At 49.5% G+C, this 18,583-nt stretch overlaps 1 protein-coding gene across 1 annotated transcript; it reads right to left on the bottom strand.

Moving 5' to 3' along the window:
* Positions 1 to 239: 239 nt before the first annotated feature.
* LOC133358073 (zinc finger protein 652-like) lies at positions 240 to 17,509 on the bottom strand. Its single transcript, XM_061576367.1, has 6 exons — positions 17,501 to 17,509; positions 13,028 to 13,567; positions 12,479 to 12,626; positions 10,636 to 10,751; positions 5,626 to 5,776; positions 240 to 4,736 (listed from the first exon to the last, which is right to left on the bottom strand). Exons 2-6 carry the CDS (start codon positions 13,553 to 13,555, stop codon positions 4,474 to 4,476), a joined length of 1,206 nt encoding a protein of 401 aa, XP_061432351.1. The 5' UTR covers positions 13,556 to 13,567; positions 17,501 to 17,509; the 3' UTR covers positions 240 to 4,473.
* Between the last annotated feature and the right edge of the window lie 1,074 nt (positions 17,510 to 18,583).

The following is an 18,583-nucleotide window of genomic DNA, read 5'->3' as shown; positions in this document are numbered from 1 at the left end:
TAAAGCCAATGGATGTCAAAAGACGTCAACATTAAGCTTCATGAAATTACAAATGTAATTTGCAAATAATGCCCATATATTTTAAGTCACAAAAGTTGGACAATTTGTCGCCTTCCCATATCTGTCCATTCACGTAAAAAAACAATTCTAATTTTTTCACATCCATCAGCCACACGGCCTTCTGAGTGAAAACAATTAAGCATCGTGGATTGAACACACGCACACATTGCAGATTTTTAAAATCGAAAACTGCCATTTATTTATTTTCCATCAATACAACACTGTGACATATACAGTAAAATAAAAACCCTACTGTGTATATTAAAAACCCCACGTTATTATACCACCCTGAAAGTGTTCCACGTTCCAATGTCATTGGAGGTAAAGGTCCCTCAGGCGATTTACACGGACGAATGTGAATTCAGACGGTATCCCCGGGGTAAAGTAATCACGAGCGTCGTTGTGCAAAATATAAATAACAAAATAAATAGCAACAATTAAACAATATATAAATAACTAAATAAATACAAAATTTCGCCTCCTTCAGAAGTCCCTCCATATAAATAATACCCTCCCCAGAAGGCTGAGTAGATGTGTACAAAATACAAAGACTGCAATTTTGCCTATAAAATGACAACCCATTTTGTGAAGCCATTACCTGGAGATAATTATAACATTGCGTATTTGTATCGCGCTTGCTTATCATCTCAAACTTTTGAAGGTCACCCACAGAGGCAGCTCTTCCTGTGCGGCACAATGCGACTCAGCAGCAGCAGCAGAAAGCAGCAATTCGTCTGCCAGTAGGGGGCGATGGCTGCTTGCCGAGTCGGGCTGAACGATTAATCGATTTCAAATCGAAATGGCAAATTGAAACAATGCGATTAGCAAATCGCAAAGGCTGCCATTTGAAAAGTCATGTTAATTCATTATTGGAATTGTTTTAATTTTTATGATTAAAACGTTATTTATTTAACTTAACAATTGTTCTATGTTTGATTGTTCTATGTTAATTAAAACATGAAATAAATACATGTTGGAAGCAATTAATATATTTTAAGTTCTCATCCTTGCATTAGAATATATAGAGCAGTTTATATTTTGATGTATCATGTGGTGATGCTCCATCACATGTTTTAAAGCTATTACACAGTGAATACTGAACTGAAGCTTGACTTTAAAAAATTTAATCGCAAATCAAATGTCAGAAAAATCTCAATTAGATATTTCCCCAAATCATTCAGCTCTATTGCTGAGTGCGATCCCAATTAAATCATTTGCAATGTAATGTTTCGACTTGGGGCAATTTGATACCAGCACGCAATGGACGACTCATTTGGAATGAGCTCACTGGATCTTCGCCATACACTGTGAACAACCACACAGCGCAGAGACTGGAATGGGCAATCCACACCGCAGCGTTAACCAGGGCTGCCTGGCGTGTTCAAACCACGGAGCTCTGCAACGCGCAGCGAATGCGCCGAAATTGGGCCTTGTTAGCAAAAACTTCAACCCTTCCTTGTTGCACGTTTCAAATGACCACCAAGTCATCTTCACACAGCGGAAGTATACTGCAATGTGTAACATTTCCCAAGCAACATATATACAACACTGTAGCATTATTCTTCATGCTATACTGTTATTTCATTGGATGATAAAAATGTATATACATATTAAAAATTACCATCATTAACAATTCAGTTATAAAATTACCTAATTAATTCCATTCAATGTTAATCAACTTTACTAAATACAAGTGTGTTTATGGACCTGTGCAAAGAATAGCTCATCTCAAAATTGCTTTTCAGGTGAGGCCATGTAATGATCGGCCACATTTTTGCCGTTAAAACCCTCCACCACCCAACACAGCCAAACAAATCAAATTGCCACATGTACAAGCGTTTGAACAATGCGCCACCTATTATTGATTTCAACTCAATGGTAACTTAAAGAACAATCATTTAAGTCACCTGACATTGCGTCAAGCATCCTCGGGACAAGATCCACTAAGTCAGAATACAATTCAGGAAGTCAGGACGGAGGGTCTTATGACACTCACTAGGCCAGACCATTACTTGGCCTTACCCCAAAAGCAATGATCAACCACATTAGCTGCGAAATCCTATTTGTTAAAAGTCTGCCTCAGCAGCAGATCATGCTTTCACACCTGATGTCGGACGCTTGTGCTGCGCCCAAAACGTCGTGATTTATTGTATAACTACGTGACTTTACCGTAAGAACCAAAGAGTGTGGATTCCTGTAGTCACGAAAGCTTCAAATCAAGATTAAAACGGCAGTGTTTGTGTACCTGTGCAAATAACAGGCACAGGTACACAGACACACTGCGGTTTCCAAATGGCTGCACAGCGAGGGATACTCTTACCCCTTTGACTTATATCTCCAATGCTTTAAGTGAAACGTCATTCAAAAACACAAACTCTACTTTTAAAATGCCAAAGAGATCCCAAGTCCACCGAAGCGATTCACGTGGTGTGGTGGGAGGCAGTGGACGGGAACGCACGGCGACCCAAGGGGTCGCCACGCAGGCCCCATTCCATGGTGCCACTAATCCAACGACGCCGGCCACAAGCGGGTCCCCGCTGAATGCGGTGCACATCACGCCCGTTCACATGTGCTTCTACGGCCGCCTGGGACGCTCATCTTTCTGATACCAGGAAGCCACAGGAGCGATGCACTTTTAAATACAGATGCAAAAGTAATTTCTTTATAACTTATTGCGCAAAGTTTGTCACCCTTCCCCTGCACCTCCGATTAGCACGTGGGCTACGTACGGTGCAAAGGAAGTTCAACATACATACACAACTGGCCTGAAAAAGGTATCGACAAAAACCCCACGAGCTCTCCATCATCCCCAAGCACCTGAAGAATCAAGCGGCTGTGATGCCAGACGGAGCTTCACGAAGCGGTCAGCTGCTGCTGCTGGACATCCCGCGGTTGCTGCTGCCGTTGGAATCGTCAGCGTCATTGTGCAGAATGCGAATAAAACAAACATCCAGACAATACGCCTCCACCTCGTTAAGCTAATTGTTTTTACACATCCCATGAGGCACGCTTGGGAGTTGCCGAGGCATTTTAACAAGCGCCATATACATGCAAAAATTATGACCTAGCATTTGGCTTCACAAAGTGGGTGTCCATTATTTCAGAGGCCAAACTGAGCCTTGCTATATATTTGACACATCCCATTCGCTACACGGCCTTCTGGAAGTGCTATTAATAATCTTTTTAAGTGCAGGGCCAGATATGGGAAGGACGAAAAATGTCTACTTATTTGTTACTTATATTCTCCACGACCAAGCTGATCATCGTTCTGTGTTGTGTATTATATAGTTTGTGGTCGCTAAAGGAGACATTTAAACATCTGACAGTTCACCAGCATTGGTTCAAGAAAGCTTTACTCTGCTGACGAGACGCCGAATGTTCAAACCGGTCGAGAATTATGCTTGAACCAATGCTGCCGAAATTAAGCATTCCCAGAAGAACGTGTGGCTGAGAGGATTTGTAAAAAAATACTTCTTTTGTTACGTGGACCAACATCAAACTCCTTCAATGTCTATGAAGTGACTTTCATCTCAGTGTCTCGGGGTTGTGTTGCAAAACATAAATCTTATTAAATCTTCCTGTGCAAAATCTTAAGAGGACACTTATGCTGAAAAAGCCACATTAATTGCCCCTTAATATTGACATCACCAGCTCTTGGGCAGTGCATGCAGCCAAACTCGCGAGGTCATTCCGCTCACCTTTTCAGAGGTCAAAATTAATTCAGTGACCGAGCATGATCCTTGTCTTCATAATAAAATCAGTTATAAACCCCAGCCTTAAGTTACAGACAAGTGCTTGATAGAATCCAACACAGAGCCGTTCGCTCACGGTGGTCGGTCGTCTCCTTATCTTTCTTCTAGAACTATTAGCGTGGGTGCTATCCTCGTTAACTTCACTCATTTCTCCAAACTTTTGTTTAATCCACGCTGTGTTCAGCCACCATACTGCAGGTGTGTGTGGTGGATAGTTAGTGTGTGTGTGTAGTGTGTGTGGTGGCTAGTTACTGTGTGTGTGTACTGTGTGTGGTGGCTAGTTAGTGTGTGTGTAGTGTGTGTGGTGGATAGTTAGTGTGTGTGTAGTGTATGTGGTGGATAGTTATTGTGTGTGTAGTGTGTGTGGTGGATAGTTAGTGTGTGTGTAGAGTGTGTGGTGGATAGTTAGTGTGTGTGTAGTGTGTGGTGGATAGTTAGTGTGTGTGTGTGTGGTGGATAGTTAGTGTGTGTGTGTAGTGTGTGTGGTGGCTAGTTAGTGTGTGTGTAGTGTGTGTGGTGGCTAGTTAGTGTGTGTAGTGTGTGTGGTGGATAGTTAGGATGTGCGTGTGAGTACAACAAGGTGTGGTGGAGTACACACTACTGTCTGCTTCGCGGTTTCACATGAAGCCTTGTGCCTTACCCCCCCCCCGCCACCGCTTCTCTACCCATGATGCTCGGTGTGGTATGGGAAGGCCGGAGGGACAAAGTGCTGCCCGTTCACGGCCGCCGTTGCCGCCGCCACCCTCTCGAGTGCCAGCAGGCAGCGCTCGGCGTGTGCCTTCAGCATGTTGGAGAAGCGGAAGCGCAGGCCGCAGCCCTCGCACGCGTACGGCTTCTCGCCCGTGTGTGTGCGGCGGTGCCGCTTCATGTTGGGGCGGCTCGTGAAGCGCTTCCCGCACGCGTCACACGCAAACGGCTTCTCGCCTGCAACACGTGGCACACACGCACACACACAGATTTGTATTGGTACTCTACACACCGCACACACGACACACACAGACTCGTACAATTACTCTACACACCGCACACTCGACACACACACACAGACTCGTACAATTACTCTACACAATGCACACTCAACACACACACACACACAGACTCGTACAATTACTCTACACAACGCACACTCAACACACACACAGACTCGTACAATTACTCTACACACCGCACACTCAAGACACACACACAGATTCGTACAATTACTCTACACACTGCACACTCGACACAAAGATCCCCCCGTATGGCCTTCATCCAACTGTTGCTGTTAGCGAGCACCTATGAAGGCCGGCACGGCGGCCGCCTTTGTCTCCCCAGTGGCGATGTTTACACATTGCACCAGGTACTCATTTGAGGCTAAGTTGATCTAGGGGAGGCCCAGGCCCAGTTCACATAATCTTCACTGGTATTGGCCGTGAGCGGGAATCAGAACTGGGTCGCTGGGTTCGAACCCCAGCGCGCTAATTACGACACTACCGCACACTCTACACACCGCACACTCTACACAAGATGCGAACTAGTGCTCGACACAGACACACTGGACACACACCCTACACGGCGGCACACACTATCCACCATACACTGGCTTTGAGTAAATGGGTGGCCGTGTTAGTGAAATGGGTGGCTGTATTAGTGAATAAGTTGCCAGGTTAGTGGATGGATTCCTGTGTCTGTGGATGGGTGGCTGTGTTTATGAATGAGGGGCAGTGTTTGTGAATGAGTGCCCTTGTTAGTGGATGTGTGGCCTTGTAGGTGGATGGGTGGGTGCGTAAGTGAATGGGTGGTTATGTTAGTGACTGGGTGAATGGGATCTCACCTGTATGTACCTTGAGGTGCTCATCAAAGTACTGCTTCATGCTGAAGTCCTTCCCACACCACTGGCACATGAACTCCTTGTGTCCCACGTGCACACTCATGTGGTTTCTCAGCTGATAGCGATACATGAAGCACTCAGTGCAGCTCTCCAGCTGCAACGACAGACACCAATCACTCACACATCCAGCCAATCATGGACACTGCCACACATTCACTAACCTGGCCACACATTCACAAGCCACCCATTCACTAACCTGGCCACCCATTCACTAATACGGCCACACATTCACTATCCTGGCCACACATTCACTAACCTGGCCATACATTCACAAGTACAGCCACCCATTCACTAATACGGCCACCCATTCACTAACCTGGCCACCCATTCACAAGTACAGCCACCAATTCACTAACCTGGCCACACATTCACTAACCTGGCCACACATTCACAAGTAAAGCCACCCATTCACTAACCTGGCCACACATTCACAAGTACAGCCACCCATTCACTAATACGGCCACCCATTCACTAACCTGGCCACACATGTGAAGTACCGGTGAAGACACTTGACGCCGAGGTGGAGGCACACGGATATTTATTCAACACAGCTCGTATGTGACATACAGCACTGGAGGGGGTATCGGCCCCCTCACCCGACTAGCTAAGGATACTCTTCCTAGCTAAGTCCTAGCCTGCCTCACGGTCCTCCACTACTGGGCTAGGGGAGGCTACTTGGCCCGACACTGGTAAGTCGGGCCGGTACCCGGAGTCCCAGACCAGCTCTTAGAAGAGCACCGGCTCTGGCTTTCGGGACCACGCCGCTGGCTCGGTCCTGTTCGGCCCTGACAAGGACATCGAACGAGGGGAGTCCAGGGCTCTATCTAAGACGTCTTCAGTCTTCTTAGTTAACTATAACATAACTGCCCCCCGAGCCCCTATAACGTCCCCTTTTATACCCAACCCTCCTTGAGGGGTGGGGCCCCGGGGGATCATAACGCCAAACCAGCCCCCCCCAGGGTGTCTGGCTCGGACGTCGCAGAGGGCATCTCCCTGTGCACACACGTAGCCCCGCCCACTGTGTTTCTTTCCCATAGACTGCCATACATAACGGGCCCTCTCTCTAACACCCCTACATCACTCCCCCCTGCATAGCTCGCAGCCGTCCCGGCTGCCAACATACACAATGACAATAAAAATGAATTTATACCGTAACCGCGCGTGTGCCTCACTAATTTCAACAATAACAAGAACGGCAACAAGAACACAAAAAAAATGCAACAGCAAGAAGAGAAAACAACCCGACGCACCCCCCCTTTGATAAATACGAATTCCGTAAAAAAAACAAGCTATATACAATTTGCAGGGAACCCACCATACACACAACACACAATGAACACAACCTATATACATGAAAACTGGCTAACCCACTCGAACCTTACGAATCTTCAGCTCACTGTTTCAACGCGCCTCAGAGGGTCTCAACCTCCGAGCCGTCAGGTCAAGCCGTCAGCCACAGCATGACGGGACCACCCTCCCTGAGCCATGTGAGCGCACAGCCCACAAGGCTAGACATACCACGGAGTGTTTTAATCTCCGGGCTGTCAGGTCAAGCCGTCAGACACAGCCTGACGGGACCACACTCCCTGAGCCATGTGAGCACACAGCCCACTAGGCTAGACATACCACGGAGTGTTTTAATCTCCGGGCTGTCAGGTCAAGCCGTCAGACACAGCCTGACGGGACCACACTCTCTGAGCCATGTGAGCACACAGCCCACTAGGCTAGACATACCACGGAGTGTTTTAATCTCCGGGCTGTCAGGTCAAGCCGTCAGCCATTGCATGACGGGACCACAACGCTCATGTTAAACACGCAACACTCACAGGGCCATCCTGGTCAGGATCTGCGCCCCAAGATAAGTGACAGCCAGCACCACAATTCCAAATCCCTGGCAGCATGTCACCATCGCAATTTAACACCATCACAACACATACACCTCACATCCCGTATCCGTACCCCTCATCTCCGAGACTCGCATTGCAGCAATGCAGCTGTACCAACCGAGTGGAGAGAGCAACGCAATTAACGGAAACGCACCCCCGATCCATGTAGAACACGAGGAGCATTCCCGCACAAAAGACATCCTCTGTGCAACAACGGACAGGAACCAACCAGTGGGTTTGAAACAACCCGAACCTGTAATTTCAAAATCCCCTTCAACATTAACCAAATAACACTCGCACAAGGCAAAATGCAAAAAGAACAGAGGGAAAAACCGTCCGCGAGGAACACAAAACCGGAGAGTCAAACTGAAAAAGTTCCTCCCAGCAGTGTCTCCATAGTCGGAACCCTCTCTTCAATCACGGACCCCTCTCGCTCTCACCACCGATGCCCTCCCCCGCTCTTCTTACTTCAATGGGGGGAGGGAGGCCCGTAATCACAGGGCTGCAGTGGTACGCCGCCAGGCCGGCACACAAGGCCCACAAGGCCGGCACACAAGGCGCAAAGCACACAAGGCGCAAAAGGCGGGAACGTCGGCACGTTGAAGTGGCGTGAAACGCCGGCATGGTGCAAATGGCGGGAACGCCGACACCGCCGAAACGGTGCGAACGCCACAGCCAATTTCGCCATCACTCACCAACACCCGGCCACTCCCTTGCCACCAGCAGCTGGTCGAGTTGACGGGCGACGTCGTTCCAACTCGCCGTCGATGGCGAGCAGCCCGGGCCCGCAGCCTCTGATGGAGTGCAGCTGTCGTTGTTGATTCCCGCGGGCGGATGTCACCTCCACTCGGCTGTGCGTCGGTACGAGCGGCCGATGGGATCGCCTGTCGCGGTGGTGATGACGTCGCGGCTTCAGCGACGGCGATGCCGGAGTGGATGTGTAGGCTGGCCACGCCCCGAACAGCTGCAGCGTCGATGGCGGGAGATTCAAACTCGGGCTGCTCCGAAATGGCGGGAAGGCGCCCTGGTCGTTGGGCCGCCTCAGCCCGTGTTGAACCACCGGCCCCCAGCCGCGCGACGGTCTCCAGCGCGGCGGCAGCGGCACACAGCAGCCCCGCCAGCCTCCCGTGAGCCAGCCGCAACGCGTCCGGCCGTGGTCCTTCCTCACTCAGATGCCCCGGTAAGGAGACATCAGGCCCCGGCTGCACCATGGCTTGTGTAGCCGTCTCGGGCTAGACGATCTCGGCAGTATCTTCCTCTTTCGGTACTTTGGGCCGCGCTGTCTTCCGCGTGTCCATGTTCGAGTTTTACTTCTGACACCAGTTGAAGTACCGGTGAAGACACTTGACGCCGAGGTGGAGGCACACGGATATTTATTCAACACAGCTCGTATGTGACATACAGCACTGGAGGGGGTATCGGCCCCCTCACCCGACTAGCTAAGGATACTCTTCCTAGCTAAGTCCTAGCCTGCCTCACGGTCCTCCACTACTGGGCTAGGGGAGGCTACTTGGCCCGACACTGGTAAGTCAGGCCGGTACCCGGAGTCCCAGACCAGCTCTTAGAAGAGCACCGGCTCTGGCTTTCGGGACCACGCCGCTGGCTCGGTCCTGTTCGGCCCTGACAAGGACATCGAACGAGGGGAGTCCAGGGCTCTATCTAAGACGTCTTCAGTCTTCTTAGTTAACTATAACATAACTGCCCCCCGAGCCCCTATAACGTCCCCTTTTATACCCAACCCTCCTTGAGGGGTGGGCCCCCGGGGGATCATAACGCCAAACCAGCCCCCCCCAGGGTGTCTGGCTCGGACGTCGCAGAGGGCATCTCCCTGTGCACACACGTAGCCCCGCCCACTGTGTTTCTTTCCCATAGACTGCCATACATAACGGGCCCTCTCTCTAACACCCCTACACATGCACTAACACGGCCAGTGGGGGGCAGCACTGTCAAATCACCGACAGATGGGGTATATTTATGTTTTAACACCGCACAAAATTCCAAGCGGCCAGCAATAACCAGCACCATCAAGACACGTAATCAACAAGAGTTGACAGGTTTCTTGAATTGAGCAAAGTTGTTGTAAGAACTTGGGAAAAAGAGAGAATGGGAGGGAATTACCAAGTGCAGCAGTGCAAGGGATGAGGCAAAAAGAGAAGATTTGTGACCTGCAGTGTTTGTGAGTGAATGCGTGGGTGACTGAGAGAGTGAATGTCATCTGTAGTGTGGTGGGTGGGTGAGTGAGTATTTATGTGACGTGCAGTATGATGCTTGAGTGTGTGGGTGCGCTACAAACCCGGAAACCCGAGTTAGTTTCCCACTCACGGTCAACACCGATGACGATTATCTAAACAATTTCTGGGCCTCCCCTAGGTTGACTCAGCCTCAAATTAGCACCTGGTGCTGTGTAAACATTGCCTCAAGGGAGACAAAGGCAGCCGAGGATGCTGATGGCCACCCAACCCCTCGTGTGCCGTGCCAGCCTACATAGGTGCTCGCGAACAGCACTTGCCTCGACAGTCTGTTAAGGCTATACAGGGGATCCATAATGTAGGTTTTTTGTGTTAGATCGCGTAAATATAATGGGTCGTTAAACCCGCCATCAATGTTGTGGATTTGCTCTCCAACACACCGGTGTGCTGTACTAATAACGACTTGGCATGTTCTGTTTACGTGACAAACCTTAATAATTGGCTGTGTTGGGTGGTGGCGGGTTTAACGACACATTTATATTAACGGATCTAACCCAAAATACCTATATTATAGACGATATTGGTCGCGAAAGACTCCGTGTTAAACTATACAGGGGATGTTTGTTTTTACGTGACATGCAGTATGATGGTTGGCCGAGAGGCTGTTTGAGTGGGTGCCTGAGTTGTTGTAACCTGCAGCGGGGTGGTTGGACACAGTGGAGTGAGTCAAATCTGGTAGACGACAAATTCCTTCAACACGAGTGGAGGAATCACTCGAGTGAAGTACGTGGAGGGCTGGCTCCACGTGCGCTGTACGTGCGTAGATGAACCCGTAGCCGACCGCACTCACCGGAGGTGCTCTCACACTCGGCTCTCACCTTGCACTTGTACGGCCGGAGTCCCGAGTGCTTCATGCTGTGCACCTTGAGGGACATGCTGCGTTTGAACGACTTGCCGCAGGTCTCGCACGTGTACGGCATGTCCTCGCGGTGAGCTACGGGAGGGGAGGTGGATGACCGACAAATCGAGTTACAAAGTTTCCCTCGAAAATATTCACAGTATGTACGTTGAACTTCTTTAGCACCGTACGTAGCCAACCGTGGCGATCAAAGGTGTGGTAAAGCCTCTCATACCCCGTTTAATATAATTAACACATTTCTTTGGTGATGTTGGTTTTCTTTGGAACTGCTTCTTGTGTTTAGTTTGTTGTCCTTCCCCCATACCTCCAATCAGAACGGTTGGCTACGTACGGTGCCAAAGGAGTTCAATATACGTACATACACACGGCAGTAGTGCACGAGCACACAAAACGAACGCACAACACATTGTTCCATAACACTGCGGACTTCTTCATGTGCCGATTTAATATTGATGTAGAGGGACCCTAATTTTACATCGAGGTGGCTAACGAGCCATATGATTCGTCAGGAGTAGCTGAGTGGTGAATCTTCGCTATCGCGATGCCTCCTCCATGTTCGCGAATTGGTCACCGAGTCGTTCTACGCTCCGTGGTTCTGTTGTGGGTGGTGACTGCAGTTGTATTATTTATATATATACATATACAGGGGCACCACGGTGGCAAGATGTTAACTACCTTGCCTGCGATGCAGGAGATGGTGGGTTCGATCCCGACCCTGGCGCCTGTATATTTGGAGTTTGCATGTTCTCCTTGTGATCGGGTGGATTTTTCTCCGGGTCCTCTGGTTTTTTCCTCCACATTTAGAGTATTTGGCTGCTATATATTTCCATGTGATAAACCACTTCGTTGAGCTATCATTTATGGCCAAGTCGCTTCTGAAAAAGAGCTCTATGGCTCAGTGGGCCTTACGTGATAACATAAAAATGATTGAGTTTAATTTCCCATTTGTGCATCAATATTAAGTATCTGCATCTGCTGCCATGGTTTGTGTGCGGATGCGTTTCAGGGTTGTGGTCCCCTGAGCTTCACGGAAGACTGAATCCTGGAATCGTCTGCGTCGGGTCTTGCACGAGGAGGAGGTGTGACTTCTCATTAATTTGATTAATATTTCCAAGCGTAATTTTGCACCTCCGCTTAGCACAGTTCGCTACGTACGGTGCGAAAGAAGTTCAATATACGTACATTAGGGTTGTGGAGCCGCACTGTCGAAGGTTTAGGGCATGGGTCCAAAAGGAAAGACTTATAAAAGAGGTGACGTATCGGACAATGCGGCTCTCCGACACATCACATAGATGATGAAGGGCCATTACTGGCCAGGCTTGCTTGAACTAATGCTGGTGAACTGTCAGATCATCTATTTTAGGCAAAGGCCCTCTGTGGTAGACATGGTTCCTGATTCAGCACAATACCTAAACAATAATTACATTGTATATTATCCACAATGGGGCGAGTGGTTGTTTTGTGCCGTGTGTGTGTATATGCGTGTATATATGTGGGGAGTGCTGGTGTAGCGAACAGTGTATTGTGCTACGAACTTGGTGACCATCCGAGTTTGATTGCCACTCATCGCCAACATCAGTGACAATTATGTTGTCACGGATGTCAAATGAGTACCTGGTGTGGTGTGTAAACATTACCGCAAGGGAGACGATGGCAGCCAGGAGCGGTGGTGGCAAGCCACCCTCTCGTGTGCCGTGCTGGTCTTGATAGGTGCTCGTTAACAGCACTTGCCCCAAAGTCTGTTATGGCTGTATGGGGGATCTTTGTCTTTATATATATGTCAGGTCAAGCTGTGGACTCACCGACCAGATGTTTCTTGACCTGGGCCAGGGTGTAGAATTTCTTTCCGCAGATGTCACAGGCAACGTTCCTCTCTGCGGGGCTGTGCACAGTTTTCATGTGCTGCTGCAGGTACCACAGCTTCTTGAATGACTTCTCACATGTAAAGCACTGGGGGGAAAGACAAAGATCCCCCATATAGCCTTTAACAGACTGTTTGGGCAAAAGCTGTTAGCGAACACCTATGAAAACCGATACAGCACACGAAAGGGTGGGTTGCCAGCACCACGCCCAGCTGCCTTTGTCTCCTTAGTGGCGATGTTTACAACTCGCACCAGCTACTCATTTGAGGTAGAGTCAACCTAGGGGAGGCCCAGAACGGATTCAGATAATCGTCACTGGTGTTGCGCGGGAATCAAACTCGGGTCGCCGGGTTCCTAGTGCGGCGCGCTAACCGCTGCACCACCGCTCCGCACACACACAGAACCGTCCAGAGCAACACACACAACAGATTTACTTTTTTTAACAGCAATTCGGAAACCTGTGGCCGGTCGTCCTGCGACAGCCCGCACCTGGATGCTGCGCTCGCAGTCCGTCTGCCGGTGTAGGCCGAGCTCCTCCTCCCGCGAGAACCTCTTGGGGCAGCGCTCGCAGGCGAGGCTCCGCCGGTGCCCGGTCGCGAGGTGCCGGCGCAGCCGCGTCTCCCCACGCAGCACGCGGCCACACGTGCTGCACGGGAAGCGACGACTCCCCTCCTCCTCCCCCTCCTCCTCCCCCCCCTTCGTCTCCTTGTCCTCCTCCTCTTCCTCGTTGGTCTTCTTTCTTCTCTTCCGACAAATCTTTTTCTTCTTTTCTTTCTTTCCCTCTTCCTCAAGCCTGCTTTTTGGAGGAGGGGGCCCTACCGGCCCCCCATTGCTGCTCGCTCTGTGCCGAGGACGCAGCCTCCGCTCGTTGCCGAGCTGCTGCTGCTGCTGCTCCGCAGCCTCCTGCTTCACCCGCTCCTCCTGCTGCTCCTCCTCCTGCTTCACCTCCTGCTTCACCCGCTCCTCCTGCCGCTCCTCCTCTAGTTTCACTTCGTCTTGCCCGCAGAGCAACGCCATTGGCTCAGAGACCTGGGAGACGGCAATGTGCGGTGGGGGGGCAGGTTTCTGAGGTGCAGAGGATGGTTCATGGTGATGATGGATGGGGTGATAATGGTGATGGGTGGGGTGTTGATGGGTGGGGTGATGACGGTGATGGTGGGAGTGATAACAATGTTGATGGTTTAGGTGATGATGTGTGGGGTGATGATGGTGTTGATGGTAATGGTTTAGGTCAGGGGTCGGCAACCAAAATAACAAAAAGAGCCATTTCTTTCCAATTCGGTACAAAATTCAGTATTTCAAGAGCCGCAATGCATCTGAGTACATACTGTACATACGTACATATCGTCAAGAAGCAGCCCGTAAAGAGCCGCATGCGGCTCCGGAGCCGTAGGTTGCCGACCCCTGGTTTAGGTGATGAGGATGAGTAGGGTGATGGTGATGGGTTGGGTTATGGTGGCGATGGGTTGGTTAAAGGGTTTGGCGATGTCAAACATAGAAACCTGGATGCATACTGAGTCATTACGCACCCTGTGGATCTCCTTACACTCGCGATGATGACAATGACGCAGGATATAGTGATAGTGACAATGATCACATTTACAATTCAGATTTTACAATTTTAAAACCACAATAGGAATTTACACTGTGTCGAATCGACGATGGCAATAGTGTTGGTCTAACTGGTGACGCTGATGACGGCAATGCTAATTGATGCTGGTCACAATCTGGATATACGGAGGTCTAATATACACATGTATTTGAAAACTACCGATACCGATGAAACGGTGTTGCAATTGTGCTTTACAATTTGGTTTCACGGAACACTTAGACTTGCTCGACTTGCAATCAGAAGAATGTTGAATCAAATATCCTGGTGGCAGGTTAACTCAAGCAAATTAAATGAAAAACCACCTCGTTGTATGGAGCCTGGCCATGATTTTGGGAATGTAAATTTAACACCACTGGCTCAGTGCTTCAGATGAGATACACACCATCGCTGCCCTGTTAGGTGATGGTACTGACGATGGTTGTCGAGCAAGGGTGTTCAATGCCTGAAGGAAGACTTGCAGTGGTGGACACATAGTGGGGTGCAGGGCCCAGGACAAGACACCGCCCCACCCCCAATGCCTCAAGTATTGCAACTGACACCGTGACATCGAAACGTGGGGCTCCAAAAGCGCGGGGCACGGGACGGTCACCCCAATTTGCCGTACACTAGGGACGGCTCTGAGTGGACACGTGCGGGTATACCATAGTACGTCAGACCGGCGCTTCTCAGAACACCAGACACGCACACCAACACTTCTAAGAGCGGTTCCCTATCCCTATGCCATGAGGTTTCCACAGAGGGGAAACAGCAGTGAGCATGGGCTGCTGCAGAACATAAGGGTTTCCAACCGGCACCGGAAACACGCATGGTTCTAAGCATGCAAGGCCATTTAATATTTAAATTGCAGTGAATTTGTAACTTTTATTGTATTTGGGCTACAACACCAGCCGCACAAAAAAGTACTTGCTGCTTGCAAGTGATGCAATCCACTCTTTGTAATATTTAGCACTTTGGTAAATCCACGCAAACGTTAATTACCTGGTGGTAGCTGTAGTGGGAATCGAACCGCTGGCTCCGTGTGAACAGGCTCAGAGGCCAGTGCCATGACCGCTAAGTGACGCTGTCAGTCCAGCAGTGACACATGCGGCTGTTGTAGTCGAGAGGGAAATTCAAGTCCAAGTCCTTTCTCCAGTGTATGATGAAACCAGCCCCTCTGATGGTGAAGGTTGCTTTTCCGATAGTGGTCATGGCGATGATGTTGTGGTGAAACCAGCAAATTGGACACTGGAGGATTCTGTAGTGATAGTTATGATGGTGGTGGTGGCGTTGTTGGCCATTGTACTATTGGCCATGGGTCATTGCGTTGGTGGTAAATGAGGCAATGGTGGTGATGGTGGCGATGGTAGTGGTGGCGGAGGTGAAGAATGCAACTGCAATGGGTGTTCTCTTCCCGTCATATCTAAATGTGGAGTTGGCAACCCCAGTAAAACCTGAACAAAAACTCTCCCCAATGGGCCGATGGGCTGGAGACACAAAAACACAAACAAAAGAGAAAAATGACAATGACAAAAGCAACAAAATGGAATAAGAACTCATATTTAACGCAAACATGTAGCATCAACTGGAAACTAATATAAACATATCAGCTTTTAATGTCCACTTGTAAATACGAGTTCACGATTGATTTTTGGGTTAGGCCATGAAATATTGGTCAAATTGGGTGTCTTAGGACTCCTCCACCACCGACACAGCCAAACAAATGAAACGGTCCCCCGGTGTACAATCAGAATCATCGTTTAAACAGGAGGAATCCAATGAGCTATGAAGCACGTTTTCACAGATGTCCAGGAGCCAATCTTTTCTATGCTCACCAGTAAGTTGAAGAATATTTAACAATTATAGATGCGACATTTCGCTTGAAAGTATGTCACACATCTTTAGGACAAGATTCAGGGTGTCAGGACTATTTCACCTGTTGCTTGGGTCGGGGTCAGCGCTAGATTTGCGAATATCAAATTTCACAGGCACAAATAAACTTGCCAAAATGAGAAGCTGCATTCAGATGTTCACTCTAAACAACCGTACAACATAATACATTCATTTAACGATTTAGAATGTTGAAAATGCTCGCCGTTTCTGTTTAAGAGGCATGGGAAACCACTGAGAGATGCAGGAAGGCAGCAGCCAGGCGGTGAGCCGTCGCAAACGATTGGCCAAGCTCTGCAGTCCTCTGTATATTAAGCTGTTGTTCGTTAATTCATGAGTTTTTTAACATCAAAACTAAACAATTAAACAAAAATATATACTGGACCAGGTAAAGCCCACTCAGCTACACATCTCTTTCAGAAGCCACAAATGATAACTCAACGAAGCGGCTTATCGAGTGGAAAAACCGAAGGACCTGGAAAAAATCTACGCGACATTGGAGACACGCAAAATCCAAATATACAGCAGCAGCAGGCGTCAGGATCGGAATGAAACCCACGACCTCCTGTGTATCAGGCGAGGGAGTTAAACTCACAGGTGCGAGGTGGCACCGTCCCTTTCCCACCCAGATGAGCATTAGCTATGGGAGGAACCCTAAAGACACCCATGCAGAACAGGAGGGGAGAGAACACACAAACTCCACACCGAACGGTGCCCAATATATACGCGTCCAAGTGAATTCCGACTCAAATGAGCCCCGATGCGGCGCTCTCACCTCCTGTTCACAGTCCTGAACCAGTTGTAGGATATTCCACGTTCCTACGGCGGGAGCGAGTCCATCCAAATGACCACAAACAGTGGCGTGGCTTTAATTTATCGAACCAATCGGAATGTTACAAAGTTAAAATCCTGGTCAGGGTATTACTCAGCCCAACATCGATACAATCAGCGCCACTTTGTGTGAAGTCAAAAGTGGTTGTCAAATGGAAGTACTCGTCTCCGCCATAGGAACGTGGAATGTTTACCTCTGGCTCTGCAGGGCTGCGATTAGACGAGCACCAATGCCTCAATGGTCACTTGAGCAGAAGATCACTTTGATACCATTCCCAAGGGCGCATGCCCCCCCCGCTCCTGGCCGCCTTTGTATCACAGCAGAGAGCGTCCCAACACCGCGGGGTTTTTAAATCCGAGAGCGAAACTCCGATCCTCGCTCCCCGATCCAACCTCCCCGCTCCTCCCTCCACGGCGCTCACCCTGCAACCGGCGCCTCGCGACGCCAAATCCGAAGCCCTCGAGCAGGGCCCGCTAAGCACAGGCAGAGCGGAGTGGAGGGAGCGGGGAGAGCAGAGAGAATGGAGGGAGCGGGGAGAGTTGAGGGAGCAGAGCGGAGTGGAGAGAGCGGGGAGAATGGAGGGAGCGGGGAGAGTGGAGGGAGCGAGCGTTGACAGAGAGAGGCGAGAGCAGAGAAAGCGCGCGGGGGTTACCTGCTCTGTGGAGACGGAACCAACAATCGACTCCGCGTTGACGTGCCAACCACGTGCCGGATGCTCCCGAGCGCCATGTTGGTCAGGGGGAGTCTGCGCTCAGCAATCGAAGGGGGAGGACTCGCGCCGTGACGTCATCCACACGCGACGCGCAGCCCCAGCACGGAGCGCACGTTGGCGTTTGTAGCCCCTTGCCAACATGGCGCCCGCGTAGCCTCGTGGGCGAAGCGCGGCCGCACGCCCCACTCGGAATCTTCATCTCGCCTGCAGGAGGCTTCCGCTGGGCGCTGAAACTCTTTTGTCACCAGCGTCCGGGGGGGTTACAACAACAATAACAACAATATAAAAACACGACAGGGGTGCAGAGTAGAGGAAGGGTAAACAAAGCACCTAAAAAAATATACAAATAAAAATAAACAACGGTTTTTATCTCACCCGTGAGGTTGGGTGGTTAAAACCGGTTTCCAGCGTAACCGGTAATCTATGAAAAACGCTAAAACCCGGTTATGAGTTTAGCACACTTCAAGATTTTGTTTGTCTAATCGCATAAAAATAACGCACCACCTGCTTTAAATGGGACGTTAAAGAGTCCGTGGCGTCAGTCATAAACAATTCGGCCCATTGTGTGCCGGTGTCATGGTCCAAATGGGAAAAAACGACCGCAAACTCCTCAATTGGGATTAAATTAACAGGACCCTGCGGGGTGGGCTGGTAGGAATAATGCTTAGTACCGGTACAGGGATATCGACCGGGTATAGAGGAGTTAAAGACCAAATACTGTATTCTAGTGTAACGTAATTAAAAGTGTTTGTTTTGACAAGAAACGCTGTGAGATTTAAAAACCTCCCACCACCACCCCCACCACCACCTTCTGCACTAGGCCTCGCGAAGCCTGCCGCACTAGGCCACGCGCCGTGCTTTTCGTGAACAATTAAGGCGATTAAATGTATCTCGTCTCTGTGTTATAAATGTTTCTTGTCTCTGTGTTAAAAAAACGTGCTGCGTTTCAGTAAAGTAAATTTGAAGCGAAGTTTATTATTACACTTGTTAAGCCAGGAAAGCCCCACTGAGTGTAAAGGTTTT

Source organism: Lethenteron reissneri, chromosome 60 (assembly GCF_015708825.2).
Source record: "Lethenteron reissneri isolate LAM-NWPU_2019-01 chromosome 60, ASM1570882v1, whole genome shotgun sequence".
Classification (NCBI taxonomy): Eukaryota; Metazoa; Chordata; class Hyperoartia; order Petromyzontiformes; family Petromyzontidae; genus Lethenteron; species Lethenteron reissneri.
This window is presented reverse-complemented; position numbering and strand designations above follow the sequence as displayed.

What these genes read in the sequence shown, in the direction of transcription:
- LOC133358073 (XM_061576367.1), bottom strand. Translation starts at nt 13,555, where the DNA reads ATGGCGTTGCTCTGCGGGCAAGACGAAGTGAAACTAGAGGAGGAGCGG. An exon ending in ACTGCGAGCGCAGCATCCAG is followed by an intron (nt 12,627 to 13,027) that starts GTGCGGGCTGTC and finishes CTTTCCCCCCAG; the next exon opens with TGCTTTACATGTGAGAAGTC. An exon ending in GGTCAAGAAACATCTGGTCG is followed by an intron (nt 10,752 to 12,478) that starts GTGAGTCCACAG and finishes CCCCTCCCGTAG; the next exon opens with CTCACCGCGAGGACATGCCG.